Source organism: Polypterus senegalus, chromosome 2, assembly GCF_016835505.1.
Source record: "Polypterus senegalus isolate Bchr_013 chromosome 2, ASM1683550v1, whole genome shotgun sequence".
Lineage (NCBI taxonomy): Eukaryota > Metazoa > Chordata > Cladistia > Polypteriformes > Polypteridae > Polypterus > Polypterus senegalus.
The window spans coordinates 120,919,978-120,940,466 of record NC_053155.1 but is presented as its reverse complement, the minus strand read 5'-3'; the positions used below and the strand labels follow the sequence as shown (position 1 = coordinate 120,940,466).

Genomic DNA, 20,489 nt, shown 5'->3' with positions numbered 1-20,489 from the left:
TAAGACAAAGCAGAGGATTGTTGACTTAAGGAAGGCCCATGCTGTGAACACATCACTGCACATTAAGGCCTCTGTGGTGGAATCAGTCAAGAGCACCAAATTCCTTGGTGTGCACCTGGCAGCTAACCTTACTTGGTCAATTAACACCACCTCCATAACCAAGAAGGCACGGCAGCATCTTCACTTCTTTTGGCAGTTGAAGAAGGCAACCCCTGCCTGCTCCTATTCTCAGTACTTTCTATAGAGGCACCTTCAGGAGTGTTCTGGCCAACTGCATCACTGTCTGGATTCAGAACTGCAGTGTCTCACACCTTAAGGTCCTTCAATGGATAGAGCACGTTATAGAAAAGATCATTGGGACTTCTCTGCCCTTCATTGAAGACATCTTTATGAAGTATTGCATCCAGAAAGTGTATAAGCACTGTGAAGGACTTCTCTCACCCCTCACATGGTTCTCTTTGCTCCACTCCCATCTGACAGAAGGTTCTGTACCATCCAAATCACTTCTGCCAGGTTTTGCAATAGCTTCTAATCCTTGGCTTTCTATATTGTGAAGTCTGTGTTGCCCCCCTGCACTCAGAACTGCTCCTAATAACTTATTTATATACAGTACACTTGTTAAACTTGTTACTACTGTTGTTTTTTATTATTAGTTGTTATTATTTATTCATTGCTTTCTATTTCAAATTAATACTATCTATTCACATACCCATTATTTATTAATTGATTAATTATAATATATTTAGTTCTTTACCTGTCTTCCACTTGTCTTGTATTTATGTATATGTTGCTCCATGGTCCTAGGGAACATTATTTCATGCCACTGTATGCTGCAGCATGGTGTATGAATGGTATGACAATGAAGCCACTTGGCTTGAAAAATATCTACTAGTAAATAAGCAGCCTTTTATCTTTTCTATATGCAAAATGCAGACAGTATGGGTGAAAAATGGTTAATATGACTACTTCAGTGGTTCTATGTATTCATGAGTTTTCTCCAAGTATTCCAGTTCATTATCACATCATGGTTGGTTTATTGGGGTCTTTAACTGAGTGTACTCTGAAACAGACTGAACCTTTGGTGATTCCAGCCTTGTTCCTGAAATAAAGATCAATCCCTTCTTCTCTGTCTTTAGGCAGAGATTATTATAATAAAGCAGAGTGGTTCTTGATGTCCAGGTTCAAACTGTATTGAGATCATGCCCGTGTGAGGTTTTATTTACTCGTGCTGGTTAGGTTGATTCACAACTCTGAATTCACCCTATGTAAATAACTGAGAGCTCCTCCCTGTCACTCTAGGTTATATGAAATAGTTCTGAAGATGCTTGGATTTTTTTTAATTGATTTTTTAATTTTGTTTTTAGATCACTGGCACAATAACGTTGTAAACAAGTATATAAAAGTGAAATGCAATACATCAAGAAAACAGAAATTTGTTGGTCAGCAGCGCATTTCTGCATCTCCCAGATTTCTCAGTGATGAGCTTGTCATGCAGTCAGTTTACAGGTTAAGAGCTCAGCATGAGCAGAACCTACAGTACACATTTCAGACTCAGGCACATGGAATATTTAACTTATAGCACACAATGTCCATGGCATGTGATAATTCTTCGAGCAGAGAACAGGCATCTGTTTCAACTTAATCTGCCATTTATTGAATTTGAATAAGCAATAAAAACAGAGGAGCATTGCAGCGTGCATTGATGGCCAATTACATTCCTTCCATAACACCCACACATGTGCATGTATACAGAAATTATCCAAGACTGGCAGGTCTAATGTGTGGTGCCCATGGATCCACAGTGCAAATACAGTGCAGCTCATATAATTTTGAATTGTGGTTCTGAGATGGTTAAAAATCTTTAACTCCATCCATCCCTTTTGTTACCAACTTGTCCAGTTTGGAGTCCTGCCTATTCCTGGAACCTGTGTGGAAGTGAGTCACTGATTATACTCACACGCACACACACACACTCCTTCATACTGAAACAGTGAAGTCTGACAATTAACCTAAAATGCATGTCCTTGAAATGTGGGAAGAAAATCAAAGTACATGTGTCATATATCTTTGCTTGTTAGTAGTCATGATAATAGTAGTAGTACTGTCATGTGTACAAAGTCCAGTGAAAATCACATTGCCACTTTACAGCACCATGATAAACAAGATTGTATTAAAACACACAAAGCCAAGTAACCGACTTCTTGAGATGTCAGTGAAGTGCCCTAGCTAGTTTAGCTTTGAATACTGCAAAAGATATTTCCTTTATTCAGTTTTAAAGTAATAACTTGTTATGATTTATAAGACATTCATCCATTATACAGATATTAGGGCATTATCCAAGTACATCATCCAGGTCTCTTGGATCACACTGTGTCGATCACACTGTCTCTTCTTTCTGAAATGTTGCAGGTTCATTGCTGATCCCAAACTGTAGCCTGAGAATTAACTGTCTTCCTAATGGCTTAATGACATAGTGAGACTTTCTCTCCTTCTCTATCTATCTACAGGGTGATCCAGATCTAATTATGCAGATCCAGATTGTCTAGATGACTTTGATTTATGTGGGCACGATTCCAGTTCGGCGCAAAGACGATTCTTCATGTCGTCAGTTCGCACACTTCTTGATGGTCCGGGATTTTGTGGGTGATTTTCTATGTAATAAACTTAATAAGTTATAGCGCAATGAATATTGCATAATGAGATCTGGACCACCCTATAGTACCACTTGCCTCTGAGTGCTGAAAAAAGTCCCTCCTAGGAATAATCTTAACTTCTGACACAAAGAATTATTTGACTGGACCAGTACTACAATGAAATTATCCACATTACTTTAGAATATAGACTCAGCAACTTGGATTTAAATTATGCCTTGGTTATTGTTTGTGTGAACCTTACATACTGTCCTCATGTCTGTGTTGGTTCTTCTCCCATTAGAGTAAGGAATGTGATTTGAATATTATAGTAGATGTTATATTTTTAATGTGTTAAGAAGGTTTATTAACAATATTGCTTTATATTAAAACTGCTTCTTTTTCTTTACCTTTTAATCTCTGTAAAATCCCTTGTACAACCACAGAAAGAAAGTGAAACAGCAGACAGAAGACTAAATTAGTAAAAATTAAACACACAACTTTAAAAAGGGCAGTATAGTGAGATGAAAAAGTCAGTCAGTCAGTCATTGTCCAACCTGCTATATCCTAACACAGGGTCATGGGGGTCTGTTGGAGCCAATCCCAGCCAAAAAAAGGTGCAAGGCAGGCACAAATCCAGGCAGGGTGCCAGCCCACCGCATGTCACACACACACACCAAGCACACACTAGGGACAATTTAGAATCGCCAATGCACCTAACCTGCATGTATTTGGACTGTGGGAGGAAACCAGAGCACCCGGAGGAAACCCATGCAGACACGGGGAGAACATGCAAACTCCACACAGGGAGGACCTCGGAAGCAAACCCAGGTCTCCTAACTGCGAGGCAGCAGCACTACCACTGTGCTGCCCTGAGATGAAAAAGTGAGAACTTTAAATGGTACATTGGTCATTTTCTGGCCTTTTCACACATATAAAAGCAAATCTCTTGAGCCAATGGATATATTTGTGCATACACACCCCGTGAACATGTATGGTCTGTCGAAATGAAACTGAGCAGAGAAGGGGTCACCTTGGCCCTGACAGCAATTAAAAAGTTATCACCTTAAAGTGACAATGTTATTGAGGAGATACTGAAAAATCAGGAAGGAGGAAAAGAATGAAAAATCAAGAAGATGCATACTACAAGAAAAGCAATGTAACCTTAGCAGACTAAAAGTCAAACACATTGCCTTTGTCAGCCAGTATCATGTATAACAGCTCCTGAAATATTCAATTGTATTTGCTTGTTCTTTTTGGTGAATTGAGAATATTTAATTAGTTAAAGACTATAATGACTGCATAAAATTTTGCTTGCTTCCCTTGCTTGCCTTGTATTGCTCCATCTTTACATTTGGGTAATAGGGAGAAGAGGAGACGTCCAATAAAAAGGGTAAGTAAAGCAGAATAGCAGTCAGTTCTAGGTGATCATGGATCCCTATTCACACATGCAAGTGCCATGTGTGCGAGCTGTGTCTCCTTCCAGACCAGGGGTCTGATTGATAAAACTTGTATCCACGCAAAAGTCAGGATTTATAGAAAAAACCTCGATGGGAGAACTTGTCTATATTTACAGCAACTCTGTCTTATCCATACACAACATTCTGGAGGAAGTGGGAAATGACAACACCATTGATTAAAGTAGGGAAATGCAGCCAAACCAGCGAAATGGTGACGCATGCTTATAATTCATATTACTGAGTCATTAGTATAATGTTCATTGACATGACAAACGTGTTAAACCTAAAAAGTGATGGATATAATGTATAGATTCTATTTTAGTTCCCCTGTAAGGGGGCCAATGCTGCATGTTTGCACTGAAAAAACGTTTTTTGTTTTTTCGTCAGTTTATATTGGCTACCTGCTGTCACTTCTCAGGATTAGAAACCAAAGCGCATTTCTCCGTACAGAAAGCTCTAAATATCACGCCCTATAGCCCGTTCATGGCCTAATGTTTTGACACAACATTGTTTGATACTACTTGAAAGCTATGCAGATGGTGAAATATAAACGGAACAAGCTTTTACAGACTGAACATATTTTTTTGCCCATGATGATGACTGGTTTATCAGCCGATTTAGACTATCAAGAGCCATTCACTTGTAACTATGTGCTGATTTGGCCCCAGCATTAGAAAGACTGACTGTTCCAAATTTGGCTATTTACCATGATTTTTTATTCATATTTTGGGCTTTTTTACATGTTATTCTGACTTTCTGGTAAGATAATTCACTAATGTTTTGATTTAAAACTCAATCTCCTGGTACAATTTTTATGTACTCCTTTAGCCTGCCATTTTTTAGCAGTCATGGTTGTGTAAACTGGCAGTTCCAATTGTCACTGTGTTAATGTGAATAGGGATGTGTGCATGAGTGAGTGCCATAATAGATTTGTGCTCAATGCTGCTAGGATAGGCTTTATCTTCCCATGGCCCTCAGCTGGATTAAATGGTTTTAGGAAAGTTATATTATGTTGTGCAATTTTGTTTACATTACAATTTGTTGAAGACATTAGAACTGCAGAGTGTTTAAACCTATTTGTAAAACAGATTAGAATTTTGGAAGCAATCTAGAATAACAATTTGTTGATTGTACATATGAGGACCATCCATCACCAAAGGCTTTAGCTGGTTGTACATTCATATTCATTCAGAACACCAAAAATGTTTGTGACAATTAACTTTTAATCAAATTACATTGAAAGTTGTATGGAGTGTTCACGTTAGTGTGTGGAAGGTTTGATATTGCTTGTTTTTATTTATCTTTTCATTCTGCTGATTTTTGTAGCTGCCTTTTTTGGAGTTCATGGATCTCCCCACAGTGCTCTTTAAGTAATCAGGACTACTGAAAGAAGCTGTAAGCTACAATGGCAGAAGTGGGAACTGCAATTGAACGCTGACGAAGTTCAAAGTAAGTGGAATTTAAGAAGCATGTGAGAGCCTTAAGATAAGTGCAATTATTTGAAATCAATTTTCTGAATGTGGAGAGGGTTTCCCTCTGTCATTCTTATGGAACAAAGTGATGTAAGTATAGTGAAGTTCTTTCCAACTGTTCTCCACTTCCCTGCAGTGAAATATGGTACTGCCAATTGGAGGTGGTAGTAGAAGTCAAACATTTACCAGTAGAGGGCAGAGTTACAAGACTATCAACATTTAACATGAACATAAAAGTTCTGGCCTTCAGAAAGATGACACTTTATTGTTTTTAACCCTTTGTCTTTATGTTAATTAGTAAGTGGCCATTAGTAGAGACATTCCCTTATGGGAATTAAAACAGACATACGCAGTCATTCATATAGTCATTCTAATTGCGTGCTTGCATTTAAATATAGCCCAAAAATTGTGCAAATGTTTCCATCGCTGGCCCAAAACTATTCCAAAAATAACAACCTGGCAAAGCCCATTTTTTTCCCACAGAGAAGGTTCTACTATAACCCAGCTGGGCAGGAAACACCCTTCTGGCCACAGTGACATAGCGAGCCTGTGTGCATTTTTGTACTTTATTATTTTAAAATTGTTGCTTTTGTCATTACTCTAATAAAGAATCGGGTTATTTGTTTTAATCTATCGGTATTCATCAATGGCCAACATCCTTGAAGTCTTTTTTAAACAGCCTGAGAGGTTCATTTTCTTGAATAATGTCCACTTTATTTTGTAGGTGACTTTGTGGCCACAAAATTTCAAAGAGCAATTTTTTCTTATATCCTGAAACATTTTCTCAAATATACAGTACTTAAAAGTGTATTTCTGTGCTTTGAATCATTTATTTTTTACTGTTTTGACTACAGTCTAGGGATTCCGCAGAACTAGGGTTCTGACTGGGACTAAAACCTTATCTGCTAGCACCCCACATGATTCTTTTTACAAATGTGCATTTTAGTCTCACTAAAAGAATACAGTATAACATTCTCAAACCAGTTTAATCCAATGACAATTGTCGATTCAGAGTCAGTTGTTGGAGTCTGTTATCAGCCACTGGTGATACCTACTTCTAGACTGAGCAAGTAAAGTAGGGTCTGCATGTGTTTGTTCTTACCATTTTTATGTTTAGGCAGGTCTCAGGCTACAGTTTTCTCGATTTATGGCACATAAAACACAATCATTTTATTTTCAATTTAATTTATATATTTCAAATGCTTATAACGGAGGCAAATAAGTTTTGACGCAGATAAATATATAGCAGTAGTCAGTCACACTGAAGTATATTATAGAGAAGCATGCACTTAGCCACCGTTTCTAATCATTTTGTGTTCACGGTGGTCAGTTGGTGGTAGATTTGTGTAATATCAGCATGCTTTCGAAACATGACATATTGCTTCAGTGTCATTGCATTAGTACATTTGAACTGTTTCTATAAAACAAATAATAAAGAATTAGTATTGCATTTTAGCCAATTTTCCATTAACAAACTTTTTTCTTGTTATGTACAAAATCAATCTGCCTTTTTTTTGTTTTAAGATCATTTACCATAACAATACCACCTCTAATTAACATAAATAGCTGTTTTAATAAGTGTACTAAAGTTACTACGAATTCTTGCCTTTTTTGAGTCGTAGAATTTTGAGAAGGAGAAGAATCTTTCATTAGTGTTACAATTCAGAACACTTAAAAATATGTTTCTCCTTAATTAAATTTTTCTGTTATCATCCAAAATTATTATTTTTTTAAACCATGTAAAAATTAAGTTTTATTATTATTTTCCTTTGGTTCAACCAGTGACATTGTTTGGATGAGCTTCTGGGGATTTAGTCCCTGATCTTAAGCGTTCAGCCCCTGATCTTTGAGAGCCTGGCCATTCTTCTTCCCATTCTGTGTTCTGACATGCACTGACGAATGTACATTATCTCCATGGGGAAACCCTCACATCTCGGTTGTTGACTGCATGAAAACGAATCCCTTGGACTAGATAAGAGATGTTACTAGAGATTGATCTAACAGCCGGATGTAATCCACAGCCTTGTGAATCACAAATTATTATGCACATTTATCTGAGCAATATGTTGCTTGTATACAATGTAACTCATATGGCACACATACCTGGCTGGGCACTTTCAGGATTTTATTTATATAAGAACTATGAGGTCACAGGAGATTTTCTCCAGGACTTTCTTAATGAAAGGCTTTGTTTTAAGTATCCTGGTGACACAGGGGTAGTGCTGCTACCTCATAGCTTCAGGGTCCTAGACTGAAGTCCTAGTGTGTCCACTGTCTCTGCTTGCTTTGCCTGTTTCTGTGTGGGCTGTTCTCACTGTACTTCTGTTTCTTTCGACATCTCAAGACATGAAAGTTAGGTTGATTGGTTACTCTGAATTATCGAGTCAGTGTAATTATGGTTTTATGATGTATTTGTGGTACCTTGAATCACAGCTGTGTTTAGTTCCTTCCAGTGACTCAAAATTGGAGTAAGATTTTGAAAATGAATAAATGAATGAATGGTGGGAGACACAGATCCTAAAAGTTCTCCCTGAGCCTGCATAGGTTTTCTCCTCAAAATCCATAGATCTGCAATTAGGTAAGCTGGTGATTCTGAACTTTTCCTTTTCAAGGATGCGTGTATGAGGACCTTGATTAAACAAGTTTGAGATTGTTATGAATGAACAGGCTTTGCTTTCCTTTTGTCCATTGCTGTTGTTGTATAGACTGTGACCCTTGACTATCCATTTCAGAAATCAAGCTAAAACCTTCAACCTGAGCTTTCTTATCTGTTTTATAGCTGGTCCTATAAGTCACTTTTTATTCTGTGCTACCTAGCCAGAGGTATATACTGTGTATCTGAAATTTGACACTTTTTTATGTGCTTCACTTTCTATATTGACTGATGCTTTTGCATTTGGTAGTCCATTCTATGCTATACCCTATGTTGTGATTTGAGGCTTTCACAATTATTGTTGTTGGGTAAACATTTGTTCTAGAAATTGCAAAATCCAAGCTATATCTCCTTCTAACATACTGACTAAATTGCACACATTTGCAGTTTAGATTTACCTCATATCTCATATGCAGGTAATCATGGTTGTAAATTTATGAGTATCAAGAAGGTAGGATTTCATTTACTAAAATGTTAAATGCAGATGAGAGACACTCATGCCAGATGGGTTGTATAGACAATGACCCTTGACTATCCATTTCAGAAATCAAGCTAAAACCTTCAACCAGAGCTTTCTTCTCTGTTTTATTGCTGCTCCTGAAAGCCAATTTTTATTTCTCACAGTAACTCTGGAAAAGAGCAAACATGCTGCTTTAGCAAAGGGTAAAATGATTAGTGGAGGAAATCAACAGCTTAATGTACTGTATGTTCTTAAATTACCTTTCCCAATGGAAGGTAAATCTCTGTTCCATTATGAAAATCCAACTTCAGTATGGAAATTATGCAACTGCAAATTGGGTAATTATGTGTTTTTAATAGCAAAGTTTACATACCTTATTACTTTTCTATCAGTTTAGAAAAATAACATTAAAAGCTATGTTGTGTGACTGATGGTTCTTTAAAGCATTATATTATAGTTATACTCTAATACTGAGCAGAGCTGCACACATTGAAAAATATTTTATTCAGCATTTGTAGGTATACAGTTTATTTCTGAGATATAAATGTAATATTCATTTTACCTCTTCCACTGGTTGATTTGCTGTTTCCTCCAGCTGCTGTATTTCCTTGTCTCTGAAATAAACACAAAACCAAACAAATGAATATGTTAATCCTATCTGAAATAACCTTTCATACAGTTTTTTTTGTATTATTTTTAAACATCTTTCATCAAAAAGAAAAGCCCTTTCATATGCCTCCTTTGTTTCTTTAAAACAGTAGACCTTGACTCCTAAATTCAACTTCAGATTGTTGTTGCACATTTCTGATTTGACTGAAGACACGCTGTCCATCGCTCACAGTTTCTATAGTCAGTCAGTGCCTACCTGTATATACATGAGTGTAATGCTGGCTTTACTGTGATAAAAGCAGGAGTGAATTAAAACTGCTTTTTTATCCAGATATCTATCCAGGAAATGGAAAACCACTATCAGGGCAATGTGTTATTCAATAAGTCTAATTCAGTATTGTAAGAATGAATGTAGGAACCAACTCTGGATGGGGTTCCTTGGTTTCCTTACAAAATCCTAAAAAGGTGTGTGTGCTGAGTGAAATAACAATTCTCAGCTCTCTTATTAATTTTTCAGTATGTGTGTGTGTGCATATGCTTGCGTGTTTGAGTGTGTCTGTATGTCTGTGCCTGGATATGGCCTGGCATCACTTATATGTTTAGGTCTTGCCTTGGATTCTATAGAGCCGGAATTGCCTGTAGCTCCATATGTCCCTGTAATAGAAATGTAGGTTTCAAATAATTATTACTTTCCTTGTATTTTGTTTTTGTGGTATACAGCTTAGGTTCTTCATATTGGTTGGACCCTGTTTAAATTTAAATTCAAATTTAGGTTATTCTTATAGAGCACTTTTCATTGACAGCAGGCTCAGAGTTCTAACGGATTTCTAGTTGTAACATGATAACAGAAAATTACTAAACCTTTCAGCTTTTACCTGCTTTACACACATATAAAGGTAAACAAACAAACATACATATATACATACATACAACAAATAATGTACATTGCCAAACCTAATTCAGTAACTGTCTCAGTGATTACATTTTCTGCTGGCCTATCTTTTCTGTGTAGTTTCTCTAATCTCCCCAGGTCTATTTGAGGTTCCTCCAAGAACTTTCATTCCCTCCCAAAGTCTGAAGTCTGATGTAAATTGTAAATTTCCAGAACGTGTATATGTTCCAGCTACGTTTTTTTTCCTTTCATTGTACTATTTATTTTCAGACTGCAGATTTGTGGGGCACTGATGCTCAATATTAATATTTATATTTGTATATATAGTTACATTATTTATAATTATAAATGTAAAGCAACAGTTGGTTGTAAAGTACTTTGTACTTTTAGCAACGATACTCACTTTTAGCAGTATTCAAACTGGAGACATGAAAAACACAATTAACATTTCTACTTTGTACTGATATGGTTCAGCATCAGGTATTGTTGCATCACATATCCTGAGACTAGGATTGAAATCCGAGATAAGTTGTTGCGTTTCTTGTTGTTTGCATGTTGTCTGTTGTGAATTGACTCCAGTTTACTTCTAACATCCCAAAAATGTACAGTTTGAGTTAAATGGGTATCTCTAATCTCTAAAAAAGCAACCTAGTTGTGTATACATGCGTGCCCTGTGATCGGTTACCATGGCATCCAATTTTGATTCCTGTCTTGTGATTAATGCTGCTGAGATAAATGCTGGATTTCTGTAGCCTTTCAGCAGAGCAAATAAGAATTAAGAATTGGTTTATACCACAGCTAAGTACAGTAATCCCTCCTCGATTGTGGGGGTTGCGTTCCAGAACCCGCCGCGATAGGTGAAAATCCGCGAAGTAGAAACCATATGCTTGTATGGTTATTTTTATATATTTTAAGCCCTTAGAAACTCTCCCACACTGTTTATAAATATTCTCCGCACAGTTATACAGTAAACACTTGTTTATCGCGGTTAATCCGCTCCAGACAGATAAATGAATTTCCACGAAGTAGGAGTCTTTATTTATAAATCTAATTTTTTCACAGTTAGAGCATTGAAAACCTGTTTACGACCTTCTAAATACGTTTTTTAACATTATTAGAGCCCTCTAGACATGAAATAACACTCTTTAGTCAAAAGTTTAAATTGTGCTCCATGACAAGACAGAGATGACAGTTCTTTCTCACAGTTAAAAGAATGCAAACATATCTTCCTCTTCAAAGGAGTGCGTGTAGCAGAGAATATCAGAGAGAGAGAGAGAAAAGTAAACAAGCAAAAATCAATTGGGCTTTTCAGCATGCGAAGCTCCACGATAAAGCACTGCAATGAAGGGATAAATGTGAAGGTAGTCTTTCAGCATTTTTTTAGGAGCGTCCGTATTTTCTAAGCAAACAGCCTCTGTGCAAACAGCCCCTCTGCTCACACCCCCTCGTCAGGAGCACAGAATGTCAGAGAGAGTGAGAGAGACAGAGAAAGCAAACAATCAAAAATCAATACGTGCTGTTAGAGCTTTTAAGTATGCAAAGCACCGGGTGGGAAGCATATCATTGAGGAGTTTTATTTAAAACGTAATACATGCTCTGATTGGGTAGCTTCTCAGCCATCCGCCAATAGCGTCCCTTGTATGAAATCAACTGGGCAAACAAACTGAGGAAGCATGTACCATAAATTAAAAGACCCATTGTCCACAGAAATCCGTGAACCAGCGAAAAATCCGTGATATATATTTAGATATGCTTACATTTAAAATCCACAATAGAGTGAAGCCGCGAAAGTCGAAGCGCGATATAGCGAGGGACCACTGTATTCTCACATTCACTTATAATGCTTGGATTAGGAAGTGGGATGTGAACTATACTACAGTGACCCAAAATGTTTTTAAAACAAAAGCACACTAGTTTAAATGAAAAAGTATTATTAGAAAAAAAGATAATTATAATTGTTGTTATAACTATGGTGAGAAAAACGCTAAATCTTGCTGTTCATCACTGTCCTGTACTTACTGTGCTTGTTGCACCTCCTCTCTTTGTCAATTTTTTTATTGCAAACTTTGTCATATTTTTTATAGCAAGGTTAAAGTTTTTGCTTGTTGTACGATTAAAACAAGATTCGTCACTGACAAACTGCCTTGTGTGGATAACAAATTGCCTTTCTAATGTGCTCCTACTTTTATATTTCATAATATGTGTTCCAGAGCTTCTGAAAGAAACCCATCTATTTCACTTCATTGTTCTTTTCCTTGTTTCTGTATGTAGTATAACTTGTACCAGAAAATTTAAGAAATTAGAAAAAAGGAATTATTTGTTTGTTCTAAGATTGCTCGAGGTGTTTACTGTTGCTGAGTTACTGAAGCCTACAATAGTTCTAATTTCTAGCCGAGTCAGTGTCAGTATGATACTTTTCTCTGGATACTGTGGTTTCCTCTAATATCCCAAAAATGTGGTTATGATTTAGACGGCTAACTCAGAATCTAGGTAGCTGAGTGAATATATCATGTGATGGGCTTTGGTATTTAATGCTTTTGTTCCTAGTCACACTGCAGTGGAAGAATTGGACACTGAAAATGTATGGATAGTTAGGAACAAATGACATGTTTGAAAACCCGTAAGGAAAAAATCAAAACTCACAGAGCTCCTGTACAATACTCAAAAACAGATAGAAGGAGCCATGAACTCAGAGTTTTTAAAAAGTACTTTTATTTATATGTGGGTGGAAAAAGTAAGTTTGTGAATCGAATATATAATGGAAAAATGCTCTAAAAAATAATAATTTCTTACAACTTTTTAAGATTGCGGTGTCATAAATTTTGCTGTCAAAAAATACCAACAAAATACTGAACTCCCCAGTGACATACCAAATAAAAGTGCTGCTCTTGCAGTGCAGTAATGAGTCACGCAACACTGGACCGGACTGCAGCAGATGGGAAATCCGGAGGCTGGGGGTCTGAAAGGCAGACACATTTCCACTCACTGACAATGAAAAGCGAATACAGCAACTCACAGGATAAAGTACTAATAATTATTAGGTATTACAGGGGGATTCAGATGATGCTAATATAGGATTATTAAGTCAGATAAATTAATGGTTTCATAGATTCTGGGAGGAAAGTCTATGGAACAAAAAGGAAAAAATATAGAAAAAATGTTACAGCTAAAAGGGAAGAGAGATGGTGTGTTAATGCCCAGGAGTTTGACTTCTATTCAAAGCACAAATGTATCGTGTAGTATTGGTAAACACTGGAGGCTATGGCCATGGAAATATGAAACAGACTGACTAATGTGCAGTGCCAACATTCTACAATGACCATTCTGTTATGGGATGGACATGAAGTCTGAATAACAGGGGTTTAAGGACAAATTGAAAATAAAACTCAAAGACTGAAGCAAGGGTCCAAACACTAAAACACCAGAAATTAGAAACTTTGTTCAATGGGCAAAAATAAAATGAAAGACAATTTCTTGGTTATTTCTTTGAATGGAAAATCTTTCCTTTATTTAAAAAAGTTCAGAGACCCTTCAACACATAGCTTGTCAAGAGTCAGCCATCATGATGTCACTTACTGCTTAAATCATAATTTAATCTGTATCCCTTAATGCATACATGTTTTGCTATAAGAAAATAAATTATTCTTTAAATAATTGTAGTTTAAAAAGGAGGTTGTAAGCACTGTGCCTAGAACTTGTTGGCTTGAGTGTGTCTGATGTTTCTATACTCATTGTTGGAATTTTTCTTTAATACAGACTGCAAAAGGATCTTAAAACATTTTTGAGGCATACATTAATTGTCATATCAAGTGCCATAACCTATAAATTATTGAAGAATCTTATACACAGCTTGGTTGCCACTGTGGTATAAACATACAGTGAATGCAAACTGTTTGTCAATATTTGATATCAGAATGTGGCGTGATAGCCATCTAACAAAGGGAAACAATAATGAACATGTCATAAATGTATTGTGCGTATCTATACATTTTTTCAACCCACCTTTCCAGTTTAGGTATGAAGGGAACTAGAGCATACATCAAAAGCACTGGGCACCAGCCCAGCCTCCCTAGATGGGGAAACCAATCCAATGCAACACACTTATGCACTGAAGATCCATAAAAGAAGGGACCAGGCTAGGAAACAAAGCTGAAAACTCCGGCACCGTGTGGCAGCATCATCACCATTGCACCAATGTCATATTCCAGCACAAAATTCAAATGTCTGATGTTGTATGGAGGATTTGAAGACATATACTGTACCACAGGCGGGGGCTTCTGTACTTTAAAATAAATAGCATTATCTGTAATTTTTGGAGCAACCCAGCCACAGGGGATGCGCAAAAAGTGTGTTTCTTCGTGCTGGTCCCAAGCCCGGATAAATGGGGAGGGTTACGTCAGGAAGGGCATCCAGTGTAAAATTTTGCCAAATCAATATTGGACAACAATACAAATTTCCATACTGGATCGGTCGAGCCCCAGGTTAACAACAACCACCACCAGTACTGTTAGCCAACAGGGTGCTGGCGGAAATTGGGCTACTGTTGGCCGAAGAAGAAGAAGAAGAGGGGGGAGATATGTCTGGAGCCAGGAGGAGAGGAGGAAGGTAAAGAGAGTGGAACTGAGGGTAGGAACTTTGAATGTTGGCAGTATGACTGGTAAGGGGAGAGAGTTAATAGTTATGATGAAGAGAAGGAAGGTTGATATATTATGCATGCAAGAGACTAAATGGAAGGGGAGTAAGGCCAGGTGGACCGTAGGTGCATTCAAATTCTTCTATCATGGTGTGGATAGGAGAAGAAATGAAGTAGGGGTTATTCTGAAGGAACAGTATGTCAAGAGTGTTTTGGAGGTGAAAAGAGTTTCAGACAGAGTAATGATTATGAAGTTGAAAATTGGAGGTGTAATGATAAATGTTGTTAGTGCAAATGCCCCGCAAGTTGGGTGTGCAATTGATGAGAAAGAAGACTTTTGGAGTGAGTTGGATGAAGTGATGAACAGTGTATCCAAGGGACAGAAAGTGGTGATTGGAGCGGATTTCAATGGACATGTTGGTGAAGGGAACAGAGGAGTCGAGGAGGTGATGGGTAGGTATGGTGTCAAGGAGAGGAATGAAGAAGGTCAGAGGATAGTGGATTTTGCCAAAAGGATGGACATGGCTGTGGTGAATACGTATTTTAAGAAGAGGGTGGAACAAAAGGTTACGTACAAGAGTGGAGGAAGAAGCACACAGGTAGATTACATCCCATGCAGAATAGTCAATGTAAAGGAGACTGCCAAGTGGTGGCAGGGGAAAGTGTAGTTAAGCAGCATAGGATGGTGGTCTGTAGGATGACATTGAAGATCAACAAGAGGAGTGTGAGGGAAGAGCCAAGGATCAAATGGTGGAAGTTGAAAAAGGAAGACTGCAAGGTTGAGTATAGGGAGAATGTGAGACAGGCACTGGGTGGTAGTGAAGAATTACCAGACAGTTGGGAAACTACAGCAGATGTAGTAAGGGTGACAGCAAGAAGGGTGCTTGGCCTGACATCTGGACAGAGGAAGGAGGAAAAGGAAACCTGGTGGTGGAATGGGGAAGTACATGAGAGTATACAGAGGAATAGGATGGCAAAGAAGTGGGATAGTCAGAGAGATGCAGAAAGTAGACAAGAGTACAAGGAGATAAGTCGCAAGGTGAAGAGTGAGGTGGCAAAAGCTAAAGAAAAGGCATATCATGAGTTGTATGAGAGGTTGGACAGTAAGGAGGGAGAAAAGGAGCGAGATGGGAAAGATGTGCAACAGGTTAGGGTGATAAAGGATAAAGATGGAAACATACTCACAAGCGAGTAGAGTGTGTTGAGCAGATGGAAAGAGTACTTTGAGTGGCTGATGAATGAAGAGAATGAGAGAGAGAAGAGGTTAGATGATGTGGAGATAGTGAATCAGGAAGTGCAATGGATTAGCAGGGAGGAAGTGAGAACAGCTATGAAGAGGACGAAGAATGGAAAAGCCATTGGTCCAGATGACATACATGTGGAAGCATGGAGGTGTTTAGGAGAGATGGCAGTGGAGTTTTTAACCAGATTGTTTAATGGAATCTTGGAAAGTGAGAGGATGCCTGAGGAGTGGAGAAGAAGTCTACTGGTGTAAAATTTAATAATTAGGGGGATGTGCAGGACTGTTGTAACTACAGGGGGATAAAATTGATGAGCCACAGCATGAAGTCATGGGAAAGAGTAGTGGAAGCTAGGTTAAGAAGTGAGGTGACGATTAGTGAGCAGCAGTATGGTTTCATGCCAAGAAAGAGCACCACAGATGTGATGTTTGCTCTGAGGGTGTTGATGGAGAAGTATAGAGAAGGCCAGAAGGAGTTGTATTGCGTCTTTGTGGATCTAGAGAAAGCATATGACAGGGTGCCTGGAGAGGAGTTGTGGTATTGTATGAGGAAGTCTGGAGTGGCAGAGAAGTATGTAAGAGTTGTATACAGGAAATGTATGAGGGAAGTGTGACCGTGGTTAGGTCTGCAGTACATCAGGGATCAGCTCTGAGCCCTTTCTTATTTGCAGTGGTGATGGACAGGTTGACAGACGAGATTAGACAGAAGTCTCCGTGGACTATGACGTTTGCTGATGACATTGTGATCTGTAGCAATAGTAGGGAACAGGTTGAGGAGACCCTAGAGAGGTGGAGATATGCTCTAGAGAGGAGAGGAATGAAGGTCAGTAGGAACAAGTCAGAATACCTTTGTGTAAATGAGAGGGAGGTCAGTGGAATGGTGAGAATGCAAGGAGTAGAGCTGGCAAAGGTGGATGAGTTTAAATACTTGGGATCAACAGTACAGAGTAATGGGGATTGTGGAAGAGAGGTGAAAAAGAGAGTGCAGGCTGGGTGGAATGGGTGGAGAAGAATGTCAGGAGTGATTTGTGACAGACGGATATCAGCAAGAGTGAAAGGGAAGGTCTACAGAACGGTAGTGACACCAAGTATGTTATACTAGGCTGACCCGCCTTTTAAGGCGACCGACTTTTAAGTTGACCACTTCTTAAGGCAATTCAATATGTAGATCAATTTGATATTTTATACAAACTCATTAATTTGGTTATATTGCATTTGAGTGGTATTACTTTAATACTCATAGTTTCTGTTATTTTTGTGATGAAATTTAAACTTTTTTTCTATATTGAGGTCGCCCTTTTGAACCCACCTGATATTTACTACGCGGTGAGGCAACTGTACTCCATCAACATTAATTATTTCCAGAGACATAATTTTGTCTATTTTTCCAGCACATCGCGCACAAAAGCAAGGGAACGATGGGAGCGCCAAAACTCTGCTCACATCATGTCGCTTCGTACCGCAAGCTGCAAGTAGTAAGTCTGTGATAAGCGGAATACTGCTACGCTTTCCACTCACAGGACGGAAGGACAATCCCGACCGCTTTTATATAGTAAGAAAGAAGAAGAAGATATCGCACAGTCTGAAGTAGAAAATCATCTTTTACCTGGAAAAACGAAACTACAAATCCCATCGTGCATTGCAAAATGGACGGGGCGTGTGTGAAACTCTGCGCCTGCGTAGCACTCACGGGACGGAGGGACAATCCCGACCGCTTTTATATAGAAGGATGGGTTGGAGATGGTGGGACTGACTAGAAAGCAGGGGACAGAGCTGGAGGTAGCAGAGTTAAAGATGCTAAGATTTGCATTGGGTGTGACAGGGATGGATAGGATTAGAAATGAGTACATCAGAGGGTCAGCTCAAGTTGGACGGTTGAGAGACAAAGTCAGAGAGGTGAGATTGCGTTGGCTTGGACATGTGCAGAGGAGAGATGCTGAGTATATTAGGAGAACGATGCTAAGGATAGAGGTGCCAGGCAAGAGAAAAAGAGGAAGGCCCAAGAGAAGGTTTATGGATGTGGTGAAAGAGGACATGCAGGTGATGGGTGTAACAGAACAAGATGCAAAGAAACAGAAAGATATGGAATGAAAATTATCCGCTGTGGCGAACCCTAACGGGAGTAGCCGAAAGAAGATCTATAATTTTTGGAGCATACTTAGAGTTCATAAAACTTTAACCTTCTCAGACCAATCCAAAAATAAAGACCAAAAGATAATACACAGACTAAAAATTAACCTAGGGAAAGTAAACATATATATTTTATTAATTGTATTTTCTTTTGATTTTTTAATGCTAACAGCATTCTTTAAAGGTTCCTGTGTGGCCTGACTATATTATGGAAAATTTGAATACAATGCAAAAAATATCTCCAGATGGGGGGCTTGCCCATCAAAGAGCACAGCCATGCAAACATCCACACTTGCACAAGGTCATCTCAGAGTTAACAGTTAACCAAACAAACAAATCTGTGGGATGTGAGAAGAAGAAACAGGTCAAACTCAGGTACAAATATGTTGGAAACATTTATTGAGGATTTTGGTGTACACTAACTCAATAGATTTTTCAGCCACACAAGCCTCCCTTTCCACATCATAACAAATACATTGTATTAAACAGTGTGCTGGAAACTGCACAGATCATTGGAGGAAATTAAATTACTGTAATGTCAGTGGAACCAGCTTGTGATGATGCATGTTTTGTGATATAGCATATTATCCTTTATAATGTATCAATTTAAAAAAGGAAGACTGTGACCATAAAGAAATACATGCAGTCAATAAAAATGCATATGTTGCATTCCAAAGATGTTCAGTTGGTTTTAAGATGGCAAATACGTGGAAAGAAAATAGCCTCCACACCTTTATACTACCAACACCAGTTTCATGATCAGTCTTCCAGTTTTATCATGGAGTCAGACAGTGACAATATGTCATGTGTTGGTCCTTGAAGACATATTTTTCTTTATATTGTAACCTTGTTGTTTTTATTCTTTGCACAGTTTTTGCAATTATTAGTTAAGATCACCAAACTTTTTTAAACATTTGAGTATTCAGGATTCAACTTAACTTTTTTGCCTGTTAAATAAAGAGGCCCTATCATTAGTTATCTGAGTCAAAATAAATGAAATGATTCAGCAGGGAACAACTGGATATAGAATTCTGAGAAACAGGAGGCAAAGGGAGGTGTGTAGGTGCAACAACCAACCTCCTCTACTGAATATTTATCCAGATAACAGACTACATAAAATTAGAGCATTTGCTGGTTTCACAAAATGATTTTAGAAACAACTGTGTTTTCTGTTTCTTGGAAACATAGCTAATTTAAAGAAGTCACTGGATACTGCACACAACAGATTACTTGTTCTGCCTACATTATAGACTGGACAAAATAGTTGGAGAAACACAAAGGAGGTGGCATATAAATATGGTACACATTATCCATGTATGTTACAAATAATTTCAAAGAACTGTTCACTTAATCTGGAGTATTTAACGATCCAACTCCAGATGAGTTCTCAAGTGTTTTTCCGATTGTTGTCTTCATCCCTTCACAGGCCAACATGACCATTATGCTAAGCTATTTATATATCCATACCTTACCATACCATTTTCTAATTCCACTAAATCCTAAACAGGGTCACAGTAGTCCATTTTATATATCACAATTATGGAATTATTTCTTGAGGCTGGAGACTAGGAGGAGGAGGAGGAGGTTAGGAGCACATGTTGATACAGTGCATTGCCGCACCCACCAGATGACAAACCAACTCAGGATTCCAGATTAGTACCTGAGTGTGGCCATGCAACGGGTGACACCTCAGCACCACACTAGTTCAGATGGAATGGAACCAATGTGAAGTTTTTTTTATTATGGCTGGAGTGCCAATTCTGCCACCAATCCCCAGGTTTTCCTGCAGGTTGGAGGGCCTACATGTAGGGCTGGATGCAGATTAACATCATAACCAGGACACAGCAATTGTAGGTTAAAGGCCTTGCTCAAGGGCCCAATGAAGCAGAGTCACTTTTGGTGTTTAAGGGATTCGAACGGGCAACCTTCCGATTGCCAGTGCAAATCCCTAGCCTCAGAGCCACCACTCTGCCCTTAGATGGTCCCTAAATATCAGCAACAGGTCTCCCCCCCCCATGAGAGATACTTGCACACCTCCATACAGGGTACTCATCACTCACTATTATGACATTTTCTTGTAACCTAGTACACCCGCTTCCAGTTAACAAGCAGTGACTGAAGGTGGAGGAACTGATAAGAAAAGTGGTTCAATGCTGAATTAAAGCATTAGAGGAAAGAGCTGCAGGATTGTAGCGATAGAGCAAACTGGGATTTATTTGTAGGATCCTCATCAGATGTCGATGAGCATGCAGCTGGTATAGCCAGTCTCATCAAAAATATGTGGATGACTTTGTATCTATGAAAATAATC

General features: G+C 38.3%; 1 protein-coding gene across 1 annotated transcript in view; it reads right to left on the bottom strand.

Annotated features, from left to right (window-relative positions):
• The window catches only part of LOC120523293 (calmodulin regulator protein PCP4-like), a 139,572-nt gene that overhangs the window by 40,374 nt on the left and 78,709 nt on the right, over nt 1-20,489 (bottom strand). The window contains exon 2 of the mRNA XM_039744496.1: nt 9,238-9,289. Within this exon, the coding sequence (XP_039600430.1) occupies nt 9,238-9,289 (52 nt within the window). The remainder of the gene's footprint in view (nt 1-9,237; nt 9,290-20,489) is intronic.